We start from the raw sequence: 18,524 nt of genomic DNA on the forward strand, positions 1-18,524 counted from the left end.
TCAGGAATTTCCCCGTCTTTCCCTCAGCTACAGCTATCATGTGTCAGCCAGTAAAAAACCCCTCACAGCGTAGGGTTTCAAATGTTTAACCTCGTGTAGGCAAAGTGGAGGACAGGTGATGAGAATAGATGGCGTGATCAATTTGCATTTGCAATCTAAATAGCTTGCTGATTTGATTGGAAAGAAATATTATGAGCGGTCAGAGCAAAGGGTGATATACTATAAAATGCAAAACATTCTGGAAATCTATTGGGGATGCAACAGGAAGTGTCAGAGGGTCATAAAGAATGTGTTTATCATTGTATGCTTCCTTCAGTGATGACAAACGGCATCATTAACAATGTCACAGCAACATGTGAACTATACTTCTACATCAGATCTACCAGAACCCCATTTTAACCCTACGTCACAACCTTGTATTTAACCTGACGTGCACCAGATAAAAGGAGTTTCTGGTTACTAAGAAAGTTAGGATGCAGATTTCCCACAGAAGTCTACATCAAGCCTAAGGTACTTGATAGTTTTAATTGTATGACCCTGGTAAGCCGATATTTTGTATGCGCCTTTACTCTTCAACACAGCCTGAACTCTCTTAGGCAAGCTTTCTTGGTATTTCTTCAAGTAGTCTTCAGGAATAGTCCTCCAGGCTTCTTGAAGAACATTCAGAGCTCTACTTTGGATATCGGCTGCCTTTTGTTCAGTTCTTTGTCAAGATGATCCAACACTACTTCAGTAATGTTGAGGTGTTCCTCTGTGTGTGGCTGTAGACACTCACCTCTCTTCTGACCTCCTCTGTACATAGCAACACTGATTTGAAATAAAAATGTCCAAATTTACATTCATCACTCCATTAGACCTGTTGACACTGATTTTCAGTAGAGTTTTTGTGTAATTTGGCATAACCTGGCTGTTTCTCCCTATTTCCCTTCCTAAAGAATGGCTTCTTGACAGCCACCCTTTCATTTGGATCATTTCTGATGAGACTTCAGTTAACAGTAGAAGGGCCAGATGCATCTCTCAAGTCCTATGTCAGGTCTTTACTGGATTTTTCCTCCCTATTTCTTAAAAACATGGCTTTCAGATATTGTACAACATGCAGATAATTTTTTTAGGCCTGCCACTTATTTAGTCCTCCTCAGATTTGTTTAAGGACTCACTGAACACCACGTTGAGATATTCCAAGTTTTCAGCTAATAGCTCTTTGAAAATCATCTTGTTGGTGCAAAAAGTACTATTTTATGTATTGTACACTGTTATCTTTAACATTTTTCATACATTCTAAAAAGAAATGAAAACAAGTTTTGTGTTCGTTTGTTTTTTACGGACTGCTACTTACAAAGTATCTAAGGATATTAAAATTTAAAAAAGTTATCTGTCATTCCTTTAGTTAGGTGACTTTTTACTGCCTGAATAGGTCACTGTTAAGTGGCTAACTAAAAAACAAACATTCCTCTAACAATGATTAGTTACAATGACTAGACTGAAAATGAATAAAAAAGTAGCCAGTGCTCAAAGAAAAACTTTGAAAGACCTTCAGAAAACCTGGAGATCTATTGCTCAAAATCACACCAAAACAATTATATCTGGCTACTTGGAAGTAAAATATAAAGAAATGAAGGGTGGCTTAAGACTTTTGCACATTAGCGTATTTTACTCCAATAGTTCAGAGTCAGTGACAGTGACCTTTTGTATAATCCATGTTTGCTGTTGTCTCTTTTCCCCCACAGAGGTACCTTCCCTTTGGCTGCTTTCCCATGCTGAAGCCAAGCAACCCTGTAATCCTGTCAGCGGTCCTTGGCTTCTGGGTCAGCTCAGATATCTGCTTCTAACCTACTCTGAATGCTAATAACGTAGTTCCTTGAATGTTATCTGGGACACCTCAAGGACATTTAAACAAGTTGTGCTGAAACATTTATCAAAATAAGAGGAAAAAAAGACTAAGTGTGTATGTTGTGCATCAATTACACACAGTATTACCTGCTTACTAAGTAATTAAAATTGACTCCTCATCATGGGGAGTACTGGTATACGTTTTCAGTGCTGACACTTCAGTAGTTGTATCAGAGCTTGGTAAGTAAAGTTGCAAGCTCCACAGTATCAGTGTGTCAGAGATAAACAAAGCCTGGTTTGCCCCATACTAAAAGCAATGATTAAAAATTCTATTACACAACTGTCATCCTGCAAATATTTCAAAATTTCTTCCGTCCTGGTAATTATTTACTGTAGATGATACTTTATGAGCAACACTCTAAATTCTTCCTGCACTACCGAGCAGATGACATTTACACTTCATTAAGCAACCGTTATTGTATATTGATGGCACAAGCAGCTGATTGCACAACTATTCCATCTTTGAGAAAATTAATATTTATGCAGGTTATTAAAAAAATCTGATGCTTCATGCTTTCATTTTAATGCCTAACATTTATTACACTTTACATTGCGTAATTTTGACTCAGCTACTCAATAAAGTTTTGATAGGAGTTTCGAAATCCACTGAATTTCTTAGCCATATCAAAAAATATGCCCAAGGGTATGTAACAAGATCAGGTTTCAAAGCTGGAACTGAAAAGCTGTTTGAATTTATCTGCACACTTTCATCCTTGGAATCATTTTGAAGCTGTTAGGACAAAGATGTCAATGTCATGTCTGTCTAAACACGGAAAGCCCTCGACATAACAACCCAAACAAATTTCCCTGTGGCAGAAAGCAAATTACACAAGGAGAACTTTCCATGCGTGATCATTTGTTTACACACACACACACACAGAGTTACAGATGAGTGTTTGTGTGGGCCAACAATCCCCCCCCCCCCTTCTTTCCTTCACTGGATTTGTCTCGGGGGAAGAAACAAGACTGGCGTTCAAAGATCAAAAAAATACAACTTGCACTTTGAAACTGCAGTTCACTTGGGATTTGTTTTCAAAGGGAGGCTTGCTGTGTGGTGGAAGAAAAGGGTCTGAATTATGTGGAGCAAACATGGTTTCCTGCAATTCCCCCTCTTACTCCCCTTCCTCCCCCTGTCAACCTTAATAGGGTCACTCAGGATGGCAGAGTAAAATCCACATTAATGAGAGGAATTGACCTGTAATTTCACCACTCATTTCCTTTCAATGCTATTGAACAACAAACAGAACCCCGACTGAAGCACCAAACTTTCCCGTTTGCTTTGCTTAGCTTGTGTGCTGCAATGGTGTCCACCATGCCCTAGCCCTGCCTTCAAACTCCCTTCCTCACCACTTAACACATTTCATTAGGCCTCAGTGGGGCCAAAATATCAGGCCCTCTGCTGCTGGTGAAATCTGCGAGGGCCACGGGTTCACTGGCTGACCCCTGCTTTGCCCCATCTCAACAGGAATCCAATGGGGTTAACGGCATTTTCACTGACTGACCTTGTCAAAATGCCTTTGTTATCTTTGAAAATGTAATGACTGGGTGCGATGTTATACGACTCCCCTCCCAAAACACCAAATTAAAGGGTTCTGTTTGTCTAAGTGTGTGAAAGGAATTTCAGTTTAAAAACCAGGCAATCCCAAAAAATAAAAAATAATAATAATACTTATGTGAACAATTACCAGCACTTGCAATTATCACCTTTTCAAACAGTTGGATACAAATATGTAGAACTTTTAAAAAAAAAAGAAAGAAAGAAAAAAAAAGAACATTCACCATTTTCTGTGCAGTAAAAGCACCATTTATCAAGGTTGCATGAAGACAAGAAAGTGAGAACAATGAGAGAAAATAATGCCAGTGTTCATTACGGAGAGAAGATAAAAGATAGCTGTGTGCTGCCGCGAGCAATAACTGTAACCTTGACAAATTAAGTGTTTGAGCATTCAAGTGTCGGGAGTGCATTTCCAACAGCCCGTTTTCATGGTGCGGCTCATAAAACAAAGTCGAGCTTGTCCATTTGTGTCAGTGTCAGAGCAAAATCTCCTAAGGCTGACCTTTGCATTAAATGCTGGGCAAACAGCAATTTGGGAACAACTGTAGGATTAATCTGAAACACTGAAATATACAAACTGACACTTTTTTTGGGGGGGGGGGGGGCTACAGTACAATTTATCCATCCATAATCCATCAATATTTAGGGGTGACTTGTCCAGTTTGGGACATACTGGGCTGTAGAAATGCCTGCCTTCTCTTGGATATAATGGAACTTGATGATGCTTGCCTTAGAAGAGAAAAACAACTCAGCAGCTATGTCTCTCTGAAAAATCACCATCTCCCCAACCCTGTTGTGTGCAACTCCATGCAGGAAACATTTTCTCTTTACTGAACTGCATCTGCCAACCAAAAGAAACTGGAAGCTATAGCTAATATTACAACTCTCCCGAAGGGGACAGCATTAAAGTTTGCATCTTGTCACAAGGTCACCGCCAGAAGCCTCTCCTTATGAAAAGATTCATGCTTTCTTCAACCGAGTGATCCAGTTTTTTAACTGTCCAGTATTTCTAAAGGCAACTAACAACTATTGCAATGCTTCATTGCGTAAGCACATCCTCAGCTGAATATTAATCTATAACCTTCACCAACAACCAGTGAACCAGCCTCTTTTCACTTTCCTGGCCTGTTTCACCCACAGTCCAGTGTGACACAATAAAAACAAATCCTAATGTGCTGTAACCAGACGTGACCATAAATACAATATGTAAATATAATCTGACCTCGGTACAGATCTGGGAGACCTGGTCTCATTTCCATCCAGCTGTCCCAGTCTGACCTGCAATGACTACAGCCATGCAACTGTAAACAGGAAGTTTAAACACTAAATAAAGGAGTTGGGACACTTCCTCATTCCTGAAATGCAAGAGGTCAGTGGCAGTCACAGTTGAACTGAACCTCTTACATCTGCTATTTTGTCCATAACAAGCAAACACCATAAACACATTCATGCAAATTCTGTGCATCTCTACTATCCTCTGTGCAATAAGTTCCTGGCAAAGAAGAAACTGAACACTGTAAACTTTGCAGTCTTAAGCCCTGTTACAAGAAAAAGGGAGAGAAAAAAAAAGTTGCTGACATTGAGAAGAAAAAGTTACAGATTCTAGCAGATCAGACGAGGCTATGTTTGATGATTTTATTTTAGATTTCAGAGAATTCGAGTGAATCCTCTGAAAAGTTCAGCCTCCGGTTCGCGAGAGGTAAAAGTGAGAAGTCGCTCTCGACAGACAAGAATAACAGCCTGTGAGAAGGTCAGTTCTCTCACAGCACTGAGAGGCAAGGGAGGATTGCATTAGTATGCTTTCCACACAGCTAGACATTATCAGACACATGCAGCAGGTTCTTCCTCCCTAAGAAGGGGGGGGAAAAAACCAAGCAGCTATGCATGTTTACTCTTGCAGAGGGAGTAGATGAGCAGATCACAAACAAGCAAAGCTTGTAACAGCCAGAGGAAGGGAGAAAATTGACATCTTTACCAACTGCAGTTATTACTGGAAATAATGTGTATGAAGACAATCCCAGCTTCCTTAAATGCCACCATTAAAAAACAGTCTCCCTTAAAACAACCCCTCTGGTGTTTTGCCTTAAAGGAGATGGTGTTGAGATTAAGAGACGGGCCTGCCAAAGGCGTGTTACTCAAGTTCTCCTTGATGTGTATATAGCAAACATGATATCTTATGACAGCCACTGGCGAAGCCTTCAATTCCTCCAGGCACACGATTTACGATTCAAGACGGTTTTAAGTGCTTAAAAAAATGCAGTTGTCAGCCAGTAAGAATAGGAGCCGTTACCAGCATCTCGCTCTTTAGAGATTTGGGTTCACACGTGGGCGCCATCTTGTTAACACCACCGGGGGACTAAATTAGCGACTAACAAGACGAGCCTGCTCCGTCAGACAATGACGAGCCATCGATGGCTAAAGTTCCCTGAGTGTTGTTTCAACAGCATATTTAGGAAAACTGGCAAATTCTTTAAATATGGGAGTGTTATTTTCTTTCCCTTTTTTTCCCCTGGAAATTGGCCACTTCCACTACTGCACAGTGAACACTGATGAGGGTAAAGATTGGCTGGGTGGATTGGAAACTGAAGTGACTAAGGAGCTGGCAAATGAAAATGTACTGCGTGGGGGCTGCAGAAAGAAAAATAAGTATCGTTTCTACACTTTTCTCTGAAAAGAGCCTTTAGTGCTAACAGAAGTTGGTCTTCTCTGATTGATTTTTCACTCCGTGTCCTTCTTGCTCATTGGCCTGGCAGACAGCTACAGGCCTCCTGACAACGTTCGCTCTCATTTCAAGGACAGCCTCTAAGGTGGGTTCACGGAGAGCAGCCACCGCTCGCCTTTGTAAAAACATTTCAATGAGGCCACTGACAGGTGTCTTCAAAGGAGCAAGGAAGCATAACTGGCAAGTTAACTATAGAGCCAAGTACTCCTTTCATACAAAATTCCCCTTTTCAACTCTCTGACAGGGTCGGAGAAATAAAGGAGAGAGGAAAAAAAGGCATCTCTCTAATGTTTATACAGAAATATCCGTTTCACACTGACCTCCATTCCATGCAGATGCCAAAAGGCTTTTAACTTCTGTGCTAAAGCCAATGCTCGCAATGCTGCAATCATGTGCGCTGCATAAATAATCCAAGAGACAAACATTTATCACAAGCAGCCTGTATTATTTCTCTATTAGGCAGCTCAAGAAGCTGTGGGACCAGCTTGGGGAATAGCCTGCTGTGTACTGGAGGGTTGGTGTGTTTGAATGCCACACTGGCACTGGCATGGAGCTGCGGTGTTTGGCCAAAGGGGCCCCCCTCTGTGTTCCCTCTGCCCTGGGGCAGGAGCCAAGGCGTTCTGGGCTGCGTTTCAAGAGCAATAAACTTCTCCAGAATTTTAGAGATGGCATTTGGAGGTATCAGCATGCTAAGCCTGGGAGGGGTTGGCCCATTGCTCTGCCGACACGACCCTGGGAGCTGCTACTGCCTCGTCTGCGCCGAGGGGATTTGTGTCAGTGCCGGGCCTTAAAATACCACGGCTCTGCGTGCCTGCCTTCCTCCTGTCTACACTTCACTCACCCCCAGACTGACAGCATGACACGGACTCACTCTATCACATATTATCCATTTATTTTCATCCTGTGCCGGACTAAATGCAGTAAAGGGTGCTTTTTTAAAGCCACAGTGGGTTACTTTGGTCACTTTGAAATCCAAGTTACATTAAGGCTTCCGTTTAGATCCAGTCATAATCCAGATCCGGCTACATCTGAGCTCACAATACGCGGGATGAAAAATTTACCCGGCCCTCATCAGCCAAGATTCTTGTCACCGCTGACCTAAAGGTGCAGCTCCTGTAATCACATTTTGTTGCTTGCTTCCTCCTCATCTGTTTCTTTCACTGGCACATGTTGACTTGGGTGAGGCACAGACAATTACTGGGAGCCTGTTGTTCATTTACTCCCACAAGGCAGAAAGGCGGAGGTGATGAAGCAGCTGTTGGATGGCATGCCAAATGAAATGCGCGCGCATGCATGCACACACACACGCAGCGCATGCCTAAACAGCTCTCTGTCATGCAGAGAAGTGTGTGTGTGTGTGTGTGTGTGTGTTGGGTGGGGGGAGACTGCTCAACTTCACTGCTAATCAGAATGCCTCTGCTATGTCTTTGGGGCCTCAGTTTTGTTGCCTCTTCCCTGGTACTCTGCCTGGATTCGCCTGATTCCCTCATTTGGTTCTCATTTGTTCGGCTGCCACACGGTGCAAGAAGTCCACGTTCTCTTAGGGGAAACGCAGCTGAACAGCAGTTTGATGTAAGCGGCATCTAGGTCTCCTTCATTTTAAAACTAGCCAGTGGGCTGTCGAAGGGGTGGCTCGTACCATTAAAATGATGTAGAAGCAACACGCGTCTTTGTGTTGTTTAATGTAGTGTGCACAGTACAATGGGGGATATTGAGAAATGTCTCATTGCAAGACCCAGCCCAGATTCACCCCTATTATCTCTGCTACACTGAAGGTTTACTGCATATCTGTCAATTTAACACTAAGCAAAGGTTCAGAAACGGCGCACATTTCAGCCACAGCTCGCAGCTCCCTCTTAAAAACACACCAGCTGGGGCCGAGTCAGTCAGCAGTGAACAAGCTGCTGTGTCTTCAAAGAGTGTAATACATTTCTAAAATACCAAAAAGAGTGCGCAAGAGACAACTACAGGGCCACTCTATTTTTATCAAACTCGTTGCTTTATCCTTTATATGATATTCACCTAATCTTCTACCTTTAAGTTTTTTTGTTTTCTTTTTTTAATAAAAAAAAAAATGGCTTCAAAGCAAAGGAAGTGGGTTGATGCCTCGAAAACCTGCTGGTGTCTACAGATCTGATAGCCACAACAACCTGTGCGCTACACCTGCTGTCTGCCCAAACCGCCCTCCAACCGGCTACTCTCCACCACGCCGCTTTTAAAACCACTCAAAGCTCCCACCAACATCCTCCCCACTGAGCCAGATAGAGTAGAGTCAGAAGAAAACACAGATCCATCAGGCCAAACCACTACCTCTTTCAGCCAAAATAGCAGCTTTGAGAGAGCGGAGTGCAGGCAAAGGACAGGCTCGGTTGGGAAAGAGAAGGGGGCAGGGCGTGCGCGCGCGAGAGAGGGAGGCTCAACCGCTCCGTGGGAGGCAGAGAATGAGGGAGCGCAAACATAGTACTGGTGCTGGCTCGGAGCCATGTTTGTGTCACTAACAGAAGTAGCCTTGTCCACCCCTCCCCCTCGCAGCCGCACCACCACCCCCACCCTGCCATAACCCCCTTGCCTTGCACTCGCTCTCTCTCAGTTTGCTTGGAAACAAGAGTCAAGGGGCGACTGGCTGGATGCTTGGTAACAGAAAAGAGCTGCAGTACAGAGCAAAAATCAAAAAAAAGAGGAAAGAGAGGGGAGAAAAGCCACTCAATAGCAGGGACTGTGCTTTGGGAATGTTGATGAGGCAGGGACCTTTTTTTCCCTGTTTGGTTCCTCCAAGCGAACCAACAAACAGCTCTGTGGATGTGTGGGCGATTTGTACTCAGCATGCCCGCAGAGAGACTGAGAGCAAGCTGCTTTGAAGATTAGGTGTTTGCATTATTTCACATCCACAAAAGGAAAAAAAATAAAGTGGGGGGCAGTTCTTCAGAACCAGCAGAACCCGATGGTGTGATAGCGATACATCTTAAAATTAAATGAGCTGTATGAGGTTTTCGATCAAAGGGAGGAAAACTCAGAGCGTATAAGATTTCCCTCGGACTGCATTGCAGAAAAGGAGCCCACTATTTTCCCAACTGGCAGGCTTGCGGAAAACAAAAAAAAGAAAAAGAAAGGAAAAAAGAAAAAGTGCTTTGTGTTTGAGGCATGTTGCTGCAGAACAGATATCTCTGTGCAACAAACTTCTGCCTGCGTACTCCTAAGAAAGAAAGAAAAAGACACCCCCCCCCCCGAACAAAAACAAAGAAATCAAGGCCACCTAAGAACTGCCTGCCAACTACTATTCTTCTTGGCAATATTACGCAGCATGTGTGCTGGTAAAGCACACATTAGTACCACCACCAACAACCATTTCCTGAGGCTGTCTGAGCATATCCAATTACATTTTAGGAGGCAAATATGTACAGTAATGACAGCAAGATGATTTTTTTTTTTTAAATGACAGAAGATTCACTAAAGCTTTGAAAAACCAATAGCTCTTTGATGTTAATATGCAAACACATAGCTGCTCTGGCTTTGTAAATAAAAGGAAGAAAGAAAACCTATCCCATATGTTTTTACCTATTGTCTTTAACTCCACAATCCACAGCTTATTTGTTTTACAGGGAAGAGATTTACAAAACAGCACGTTAAACTGCTCCACTTACCGTCTTCAGTTTCCTGCCACACTATGCCTTCAAGATTGACACTGGTTCCAGGCTCACAGGGCCCCAAGCACTCCGGTTCGGTAGACAGGGCCACGTCTGATGTGTTCACCGCCACCGAACGTGTGCGCACCATTATCTGCTCGCATGGTGAGGCAATCTCACTGTTGCCTACTGTGGCCAGGAGGTGGAGGGGGGGTGGAGCTGGCGTGGAGACAGGAGATTCCATCTGTGAAGGAAGAAGTGGAGGTTCAGAGAAATAGAAACACACTTCAGAACCACTCTATAAACAGATACGGGCCAGATGTTGAGTCTCAGACCAGCGGATGCCACAATGAGAGGAAGTGAACAAAGCGCTGAATGCACCGAGGACATTCTGGTATTTCAGTGGACTTTAAAAGCTAGCTTCGTTACAGAAAGCGTGATGCAGCAGTTAGCAATGCACTGCTGTGTTTTTCCTCGCTTCAGTGGTGATTAGCAGGCAGGGAAGGCAGAAGTGGAAATCTGAAAAGGACCGTATTTGTTATACGAGGTCGGCCAAACAATCCCTCCCCGAGCTTTCCTCCCTCGCACACTGCGAAGCGACGCTCGTGACACCAAATCATCTCGCAGACTGATCACTCATTAATTTCCTCAATTAAAGAGCTAGTTGTGGCAAAGGAGTGGGCTGCTCGGGGTCAGTAATTGATTCCACCTGTTCTGACACTCTGTGACAGCAATGAAGAGACAGTGGGCCGACACGGAGAAGGAAAATGAAAAGGACAGCAAGGGAGGGAGCCGATGAGAACGACTGAGGGGAAGAGAGAACTGCAGGCTGAAAAATGTGTAGGTGGGAAAAAGGCACAGAGGAAGAGTGATGGTGATTTAAGGGCCGGAGTGACACCAAGCTTAGTGCTCTTTATTCAAGGCAGTCGACATTAAAGCGCTCCAAATCATTAGCACTGAACTGCAGGAGGAATGCCACGCCGCAGCCAGCACCGCACATTTATTAATTGGGCATAAACCACTCAGTGCTTGGGAATATGCTGCCAATGTTGGATCCTATTAGACTTAGAAGACAAAACAACAATTGACACGTTGGATTATAGGCCTGTACACCCTTTAAATAATTGTTCTAATCTACTTACTGCTCCGAGCTGAAAACGATGTAGAGAACTACAACAAGTCGGTGCTGCAGATGGTGACCGCTTACATCTTAGGGATGTCCGTCCACCATTATATCTGAGAATGAAACAGTTGAAGTGTTGGGAAACTAAACTCTACTATAGGGACGAGCACAAAACCTACATTTATCATTTCCAGATGATGAATCCTACTTTAGTGTAATTTTTCAAACAAGCACCTGCAACAGTAATGACATGAGCCACATCGATGCTTTTTATCCAGTTACATTTGCTGCTGATATTACCATGGTACCACGCAAATGTTGCATTTGTTCAAATCAAATATTACCGTGCTAAACAGTGTTCACCACGGTAAACAATATGATGGCTTCTCAACACTGATCATGCTCTGAATGCTGTTAGAGCTTTTCACAGCCAGCAATGCTTCGTGAAATGAGGGGGTTACATCCAAAACCACCATGATGCTCAATTACTGCAAATGTCAGTATGTTTTTCTGCAAAAAAGCATTTTGGGCTATTGCAGTTGAACTGCTTTTATAACTTGCCTCACAAAAAACACTGAAAAATCTGTGCCAAACATGAATTAAAACCATTAGCATTTTCATTTCCCCATGTCTCTGTGCCTTTAAGGGGACTTTTAAAATATAAACTAGAGCTGGACAATTAATAGAAAATGAACCAACATTCAGAGCCTCTAATTGATGTAATCTTGGTGACTTTGTTTTTAAACTCTATTAATATTCGCCCCATTATATACTATCCCCTTTAAAACGTACTACAAAGAGTTGTCACGTGACTCTTTCCCATTCAGTCCGCGACACGGAAACATCATTGAGTGAAAGTCAAACATCGAGCCAGTTGGAACAACTCCAGCCGTTTGTGCCAAATAAAAAAAAGCTGTGTCTGTTGTTTGGATACATTTTTGGCATCAATAAAGACAACATTAAACAGAAAGCAGAAAGCTGAGCTAAAAATTGCTTTAGTGACCGAAGGTAATACCACCACCTGGAGTGCATCATATTAGCTAAAAAATATCCTAGCATTTGCAGTTGAGTATACAGTACAAACATAGTGGACTATGAGGACTATGATGCGTGTGTAACAATAACTGTTTATAATCGTGATTTTGATTTGAGGACTATCGCCCAGCCCTAATGCACACTATGAATTATTCGGTGTGAAGTGCATCAATCACAGAATGAAGACTCGCGCTCTGTTGTGAATCGAGTGCTTTAAAAACCAAACATTAGTCTTCAATAAAATCTAATATTAGCTCAAGACATGTCATCATAGAAGCTTTATATTTCATGGTTTAGTGAAATCAGCGTGGATAGTCCATTTCTCCCAGTGCTCAGAGGAAGAGCAAATTAATGAGTGCAGAGAGCGACAGACTCTCAGGGCTAACGACATAGTAATCACTGTGTGTCAGTTTCTGATGCATGATGTGGCCAAGCTGCAGGCCAACTGAGACAATGAGACAGGACAGGTAATCACCCCAGCTGTCACCGCACGCTGTTCTCAGGCCTTATGGAGACGCACAGGGCTGCAGACAAGACCACACAATAAACCCTCCCTCAGAGTGACAGCAAACGGTGAAAGGTGATAAACAGGTTCATGCACGGCCTGCTTTAAATGGACTCAACTCTCAAACTGCTCCTAAACTGTGTCCACAATTTAGGAGCTGACATCTTGGATACATTTCTGGCCAAAGCTAGTCAACCACATTATGGTCTGGCAATAACCAGCTTATCACAATGAAACTACTATGAGGTCCACACAATTAAAACCTGCAGTAAAAATGACTGATAAAACAGTTCGTGGGACATGTGCTTTAATCAGCCACTTCATTATTAATTATTTACTCATATAGACTGACCCACCTTTGCTATATTGCATACAAGTCCTGCAAACCATTATTCTGAGTTAGCTGGGTAATCACTTGGAATACAAATGTCCAATTAATCCTTTTCAATTTAACAAGTAATAATGATTGTAGCCTTCTTCTCTTCATATTTTTCTACATATTTGAAAACAACATTATTTTAGCTATAACGACGTGTATTTGTGCATGTGTTGAGTTATAGGAGGCTAATGAAAGGCTCTAGTAATGAATTATGGAAAACGCAGGTTGAGTGTCACAGCAGAGTGGGGTTCAAGGATTCCCCTGGTTTCTAGGAGTATCAGAAGCCTTTTAATCATTGTACCTCTCTAATTATTTGTATGAAGAACACTGACTGCTGGTGATTCCCAGAACAATTATAATTTCCATTAATGAACTTGAATTCCACAGTCTCGTGCTATATTTTCAGATTAAGTAAAACCTTGCTGAGATGAGTTTTGGCTTCATTTTTTTCTGTTACCAAGCAGGGGAGGGAAGTATTTCATTTCAACTGTCAGAAACATACAGCAGGTGATGAGCCAGTCTGTAATGCAACTATATAATAATAAAAAAAATTTTTTACTAGGTAACTGTATTTTTTTAAAAACAAAAAAAGCAGAATCACAATGGAAACTGGAGCAGTTTTGAAAGTGCATGAATATAATTCTCCACTTCCAGGTTCTGTCTATGGATGAGCGAACAAAAGTACTTTCTCTCTGAGGCTGGAGAATGCAAAGCCACACACTGAAATGCCCTGTGTCCAGCCTTTTAAAAAAAACCCACATGCAACCGAACTACATAACTTGCCAGATTACAAGGCTCTACCTGACTCTCAGCCAATGCTAAATTCTATGATTTCTTCCCTCCTTGCCTAGACTTCACAGGAAGGATTTGGAAATCTCTCCTAAAACAACCACAACGCTCAAGTGTCACGCAAACCTTTTCTTAACTCAAACCTTGTGCCAGCTCTACAAGAAAGCCAAAACTGGCAATAATAATGTTTAACTCGCTGGCAAAAATCCCCAAAATCCTGGACTGCTCTTGTGCATATTTCAAGAGTGCTGACTTAAGGGGAACTCTGCCTGGATTTCCAGTGTTCACACAATAAATCAGCTGTGGCAGATGGATGCTTGCTGCACTTTTAACTGGACACATTTAACTTCAGCTTTAACTTGTTTATTAGAGTTGGGATTAAAAAAAACTGAGCACTGAGCTTGGGCGGCGATTATTAAAAGGATTACACTGCAGTATTATAGTGACTAGGGATGGGTACCGGTATCCGGTGCCATGATGGCACCGGTTCTGACATAAACGGTAGTAACCAGACCGAAAAGCAGCGCACATTTCGGTGCTTTATTTCGGTGCTTTTTTTTCCTGAGATGTGATACACTTTGAATTCTAGCCAATCATTTTACGTTTCCGGGGATAGTAGGCGGGTCCAAGTACGTACGTTCTTTTAGAGCAGAGCTACAGATTAAAAATGCCCAAGGCGAAGCGGTCAAAAGTCTTGCTGTACTTCACAGCAAAGATGCAAACTCAGCAGCCTGCAACAAGTGCTTTAAGGTGATACTGTGGAAAGGAGGTAACACCTGAAATCCGATGAAACACCTGGCGACGCATAGCGTTTTTTTTAAAAGCCGAAAAATGCGCCGTATTTGATAGCTTGCTGCGAGACCTCACACCGAGCGCATCTACTGCAGGTGTGGTGCCTGTTATCGGACGAAGAGTTAGCAACATCCCCCAAAAAGCTGAAGAGTAGAGTCCTGGCCCCTAGCCCTGCCAGTGTAGCAGAAATGATGAGGATGATGATGGCAGCAGCAGCCGTTCTTCTCTGCGTGAGTAGCTTAATGTTGTTCGTGTATAATTTACGTTAAGTAGGCTAACCACGTTATTACATTAATGTATGTAAGGTGAACTAGCAAACACCATCATAGCTACATGCGGCTGTCTTCTTGTTTGATGGCAGATACTCCCTTCACCCTGGCCAAAAAGGCAAAAATGACCAAATAAAAAGTGGGAAACAGTTAAACATGAGAGGTTTTTGATAAGTTTTTGTTTTTTCCATTGTTAAAGCACTGCTTCCAGCCAAGAGTGATACCATATATGCCCTATAGCTGCAGAAAAGGCTAACATTGTTATCTTTTTACTAAAAAAAACAGCTGAACATGAGAGGTTTTTGGACCAATATTGTGTTCTCCATTCTTTAAGCACCGGTTCGAGCACCGGTTCGAGCACCGTTTAAGCACCGGCACCGTTTCAAAAGTACCGGTTTGGCACCGGTATCAGATAAAACCTAAACGATACCCATCCCTAATAGTGACTAAGTTGTCTTGGCTATAATCGGTGATGAGGCGCACACACACACACACACAGTTGACTATTATAACTGTAGACACTTGAGTGCAAGTAAAACAGCTACAACCCCCGACTGTGAGATCCTTTAAAATGCCCCAGTGACAGTAACGTTAAAGTTGCTACAAGGACAGCCTGTATTTTCATTTTAACTTATGATCACTGACAGCAGCCAGTGAGAAAGGATCTGATCAGCTCCGGTGGGAGATGCGGGCCGATGGGTAACTTTCTCTTTTAACATTTCCTTTAAAAGGTCAATAAAGCTGTCATGTTGCAGCTGCTGTCATTAACATGGTTTTTTTTCCCATTCTGTTAGGCAGTTTGCTAAAATGAGGGTCACAGACACTGCTGATGCACACGGGAATGAATAAATGGCAGCAGATCGTAACAGCGGACCAAGCTAAATATGATATACAGTCAGCTGGGAGAAGACGTAGGAAGGATTTCGCAGATTGCAGGCTGTTGTGTATAAAAAAAAGACGTCTTCAAATGCATACACTTTAGCTAATTGTCAATATACTCAATCAATATAAGCCTAGTCAAATGTCTCTTTGTACACACAAAACCATCTGTTAATGTTTTTTGCCATTACTGTCCCACTTGTACAAGCAGGTCACAGAGAATCATGTGTGCAACAACAGTTCAATGTGCTTGACAGCTAAATCACACAATTTACTTTGTTGGTGATTTTTCTTCCTAAGTGTCTGCGAGAAAACACAAGCAGCGTAACCCTCGTTAGAAGCAGGGTCTTTGAGTCAGGCGAGTTTGTGAATACTGAATCATGTGGACTGATAGCAGGAGTGGGTTACCGTATCCCTCTTTAAAAAAAACAAAACAAAACAAAAAACCTTTATGAAAGCTTTATGAGTAGGTACTGCACACAACAAAAGAAAGAGGAAAGAAATGCAAGCAGATTGTGTTAGTGGGAGGTTGATTAACATTTAACTATCAAGACAGAAATGTAGATGATTTTTTTTTAAATATATTACATAATTCTTAGAAATAAGCAGTAAACATACGGTCAGCTGACATATCTTGTTAGTAATTAACTGTTTTTACACAAATCAGCAACATGAAATCATTAGTAGAATTTTAAAGTTTTAAAAAAAGGAAGTGGTCAATTTTATTACCGCGTACTGTAGTTATTTAGGAAAAATTCACTTATGTTCAGTATATTACAGTAGATAGTATGTCAGCTAGCTTAACCATGACTTAGTGAAGTAGATGTTACTTTCTGTTCATGCTGGAAGAGGGAAACAAACTCCCTAGTGTCTCTCGTTCTCTGTCCTAACATTAGCAGCAGTGCTTCAGAAGAAGTGAAAGCTGCACTGCTTCAATTTTGTTTATGCCAGCCGGCCTGCGTTACACCAACCCACAAATCTCATTATTTTATTAATGGTCAAGGGACCCCCGCAGCCCACCTCCCCAACTTTACCAATCAGAATCACTACTTTATGACTCTTTGTAATGATATTTTTACCAAATGAATGAGGGCAAAGTCAAATTAAGTTAACTGACCTGGAGTAGGAAATTGGCGAACCACACAGACAGTGGGGGAGAGCAGAGAGCTAATTAATTTAAATGACACGTTATTAAAATTGAGAATAATGATAATACACAAACGCTGACATCTCGAAGCACAGACTAAATACACAAGACGTTCTTTTTGCCTTTTCCCCTCTTCTTCACTTCTAGCAGATATCATGATGTATCCTAGCAACATATTGAGTTTTGAAGAACTGGTGTAACATGATAGCATCATTACTGGGGTATCATTTTAGAAACTTGAATTATTCTCTGAAAGTGGAAAGTAGTAAGCGAGATAACCTGTGCATAGTTACAAATGCTGTTGGTGAATACGTTGAGACCTAAAACCACCAACAGTGACTGATGTATATAACCCCCAAGAATTTCCAGCCTACTAAAGCAGTAGAAATAAAACATCATTTTCGACATCAAAAGAAAGAGAGAAAAAAAATCTGTCTTGAAAGAAGGAAATGTAATTCTTTCTGACAATGAACCATTAAGTTAAAAAAAAGGAGTCTTTGCTGACTTCTCAGCTTGGCGAAGTTAAGTGAGCCGGCTTCAACTATGTAATTCTTTTTGACTCCAGGGGCAAAGCCTGTCAACATCTTTGGTGAGTTACTGAGGTCGAAGGCCAGTCGAGATTACGCTCCTCCGCTGGGACATGTAATCTGCGTAGCATTGTCGAATCCACATAATGAATTTAAGAAGAGCAGCGTTTAAATTCTAACCAATCAACACGACAGGAATACGAAATCTAATGATCACCATACCGTCACTGGGCAGCTTTTAGAGAGCCAGTTGCATTACTGAGATCATTGAAGTAACGTGGCTATCAGCATTAAGCCACAATTGAAAACAAATGCTCAAGCCTCATCTAATTAGATTATTAAATTGTTCAAAAACAGCCAGGGGACACACATACCAATAAAAAAAAGACACATAAAATGACTGGATTCCCTTTCAAGTCTTGAAGGTCTATCCAATTGTTTTCAAACACTGCACACTGGACTAATTCCTTTTTTAAAACCACACTGTCACTCTCTTTGAAGCTCAGATGAATCGCAGAAACTGAGAGAGAAAACACAAACAGAAACACCTGACATCTATTGTAGACCACCAGCTGGCAAAAGCCACTCAGTTTCTAGGCAACTCTTCTCAGTTTAGCTGCTAATTGCGCTTTCAGGAAAGACTAACCACGCATAAATAATACAGAGAGGAAACAAAGCTGCGATGAAGTCGGTCACCCATGACCTACAACCTCTTTGGCGCTATAATGAGTGAGCCAGGAACTCAGTCTAAACAGTTATTGTCTGACAAAGATGCCATTTGCCATATGACTCCTTAACATTACAGCCCTGCACCTTGCACAGAAGTGACATCATTTTTTTAAATATACGGCACACTAGAGGAATGAAGCTGGACTTAATTTGTTTTCACCTTAGAAGCCTAAAAAGAAAAACAGACTCCTTTTTCAAAACATTTTATTTGTAAACATCTCAAAGAAAATGTGATTCGAGGTCCGATCCAAGCAAGCCCAGATTTTAACACTTAATATTACGGCTCGTTTTTTATGATGCAACGCTGCCACATTTGGGAACTGTTAAAGACAAGTCATAAACATGAAAAATGTCTTTACAGGAAACAGCTTCATATGCAGCACTGAGTCGACTTTCATCTCAAAGCCCTCATCCACAGCTGTTTAGAATGACATGTAATGCTTTTGCATTTGTGTAAATTTCAGTGGTAATCAAATTTAACATCTTTTCAGTGTGACAAATTATAGCTGTATGCTGCAAATCAGAGCTACTATTTTACCAAGGCCTTTGATTATACTGAA

At 41.9% G+C, this 18,524-nt stretch overlaps 1 protein-coding gene across 4 annotated transcripts in view; it reads right to left on the minus strand.

Annotated features, from left to right (window-relative positions):
• znf609b (zinc finger protein 609b) overlaps positions 1–18,524 on the minus strand; it is an 81,629-nt gene that overhangs the window by 13,450 nt on the left and 49,655 nt on the right. For all 4 annotated transcript variants that reach the window (XM_085166454.1, XM_085166437.1, XM_085166443.1 and 1 more), the window contains exon 3: positions 9,809–10,034. In XM_085166454.1, coding sequence (XP_085022580.1) covers positions 9,809–10,034 — 226 coding nt within the window. The remainder of the gene's footprint in view (positions 1–9,808; positions 10,035–18,524) is intronic.

Source organism: Neolamprologus multifasciatus, chromosome 1 (genome assembly GCF_963576455.1).
Source record: "Neolamprologus multifasciatus chromosome 1, fNeoMul1.2, whole genome shotgun sequence".
NCBI classification, from domain to species: Eukaryota; Metazoa; Chordata; class Actinopteri; order Cichliformes; family Cichlidae; genus Neolamprologus; species Neolamprologus multifasciatus.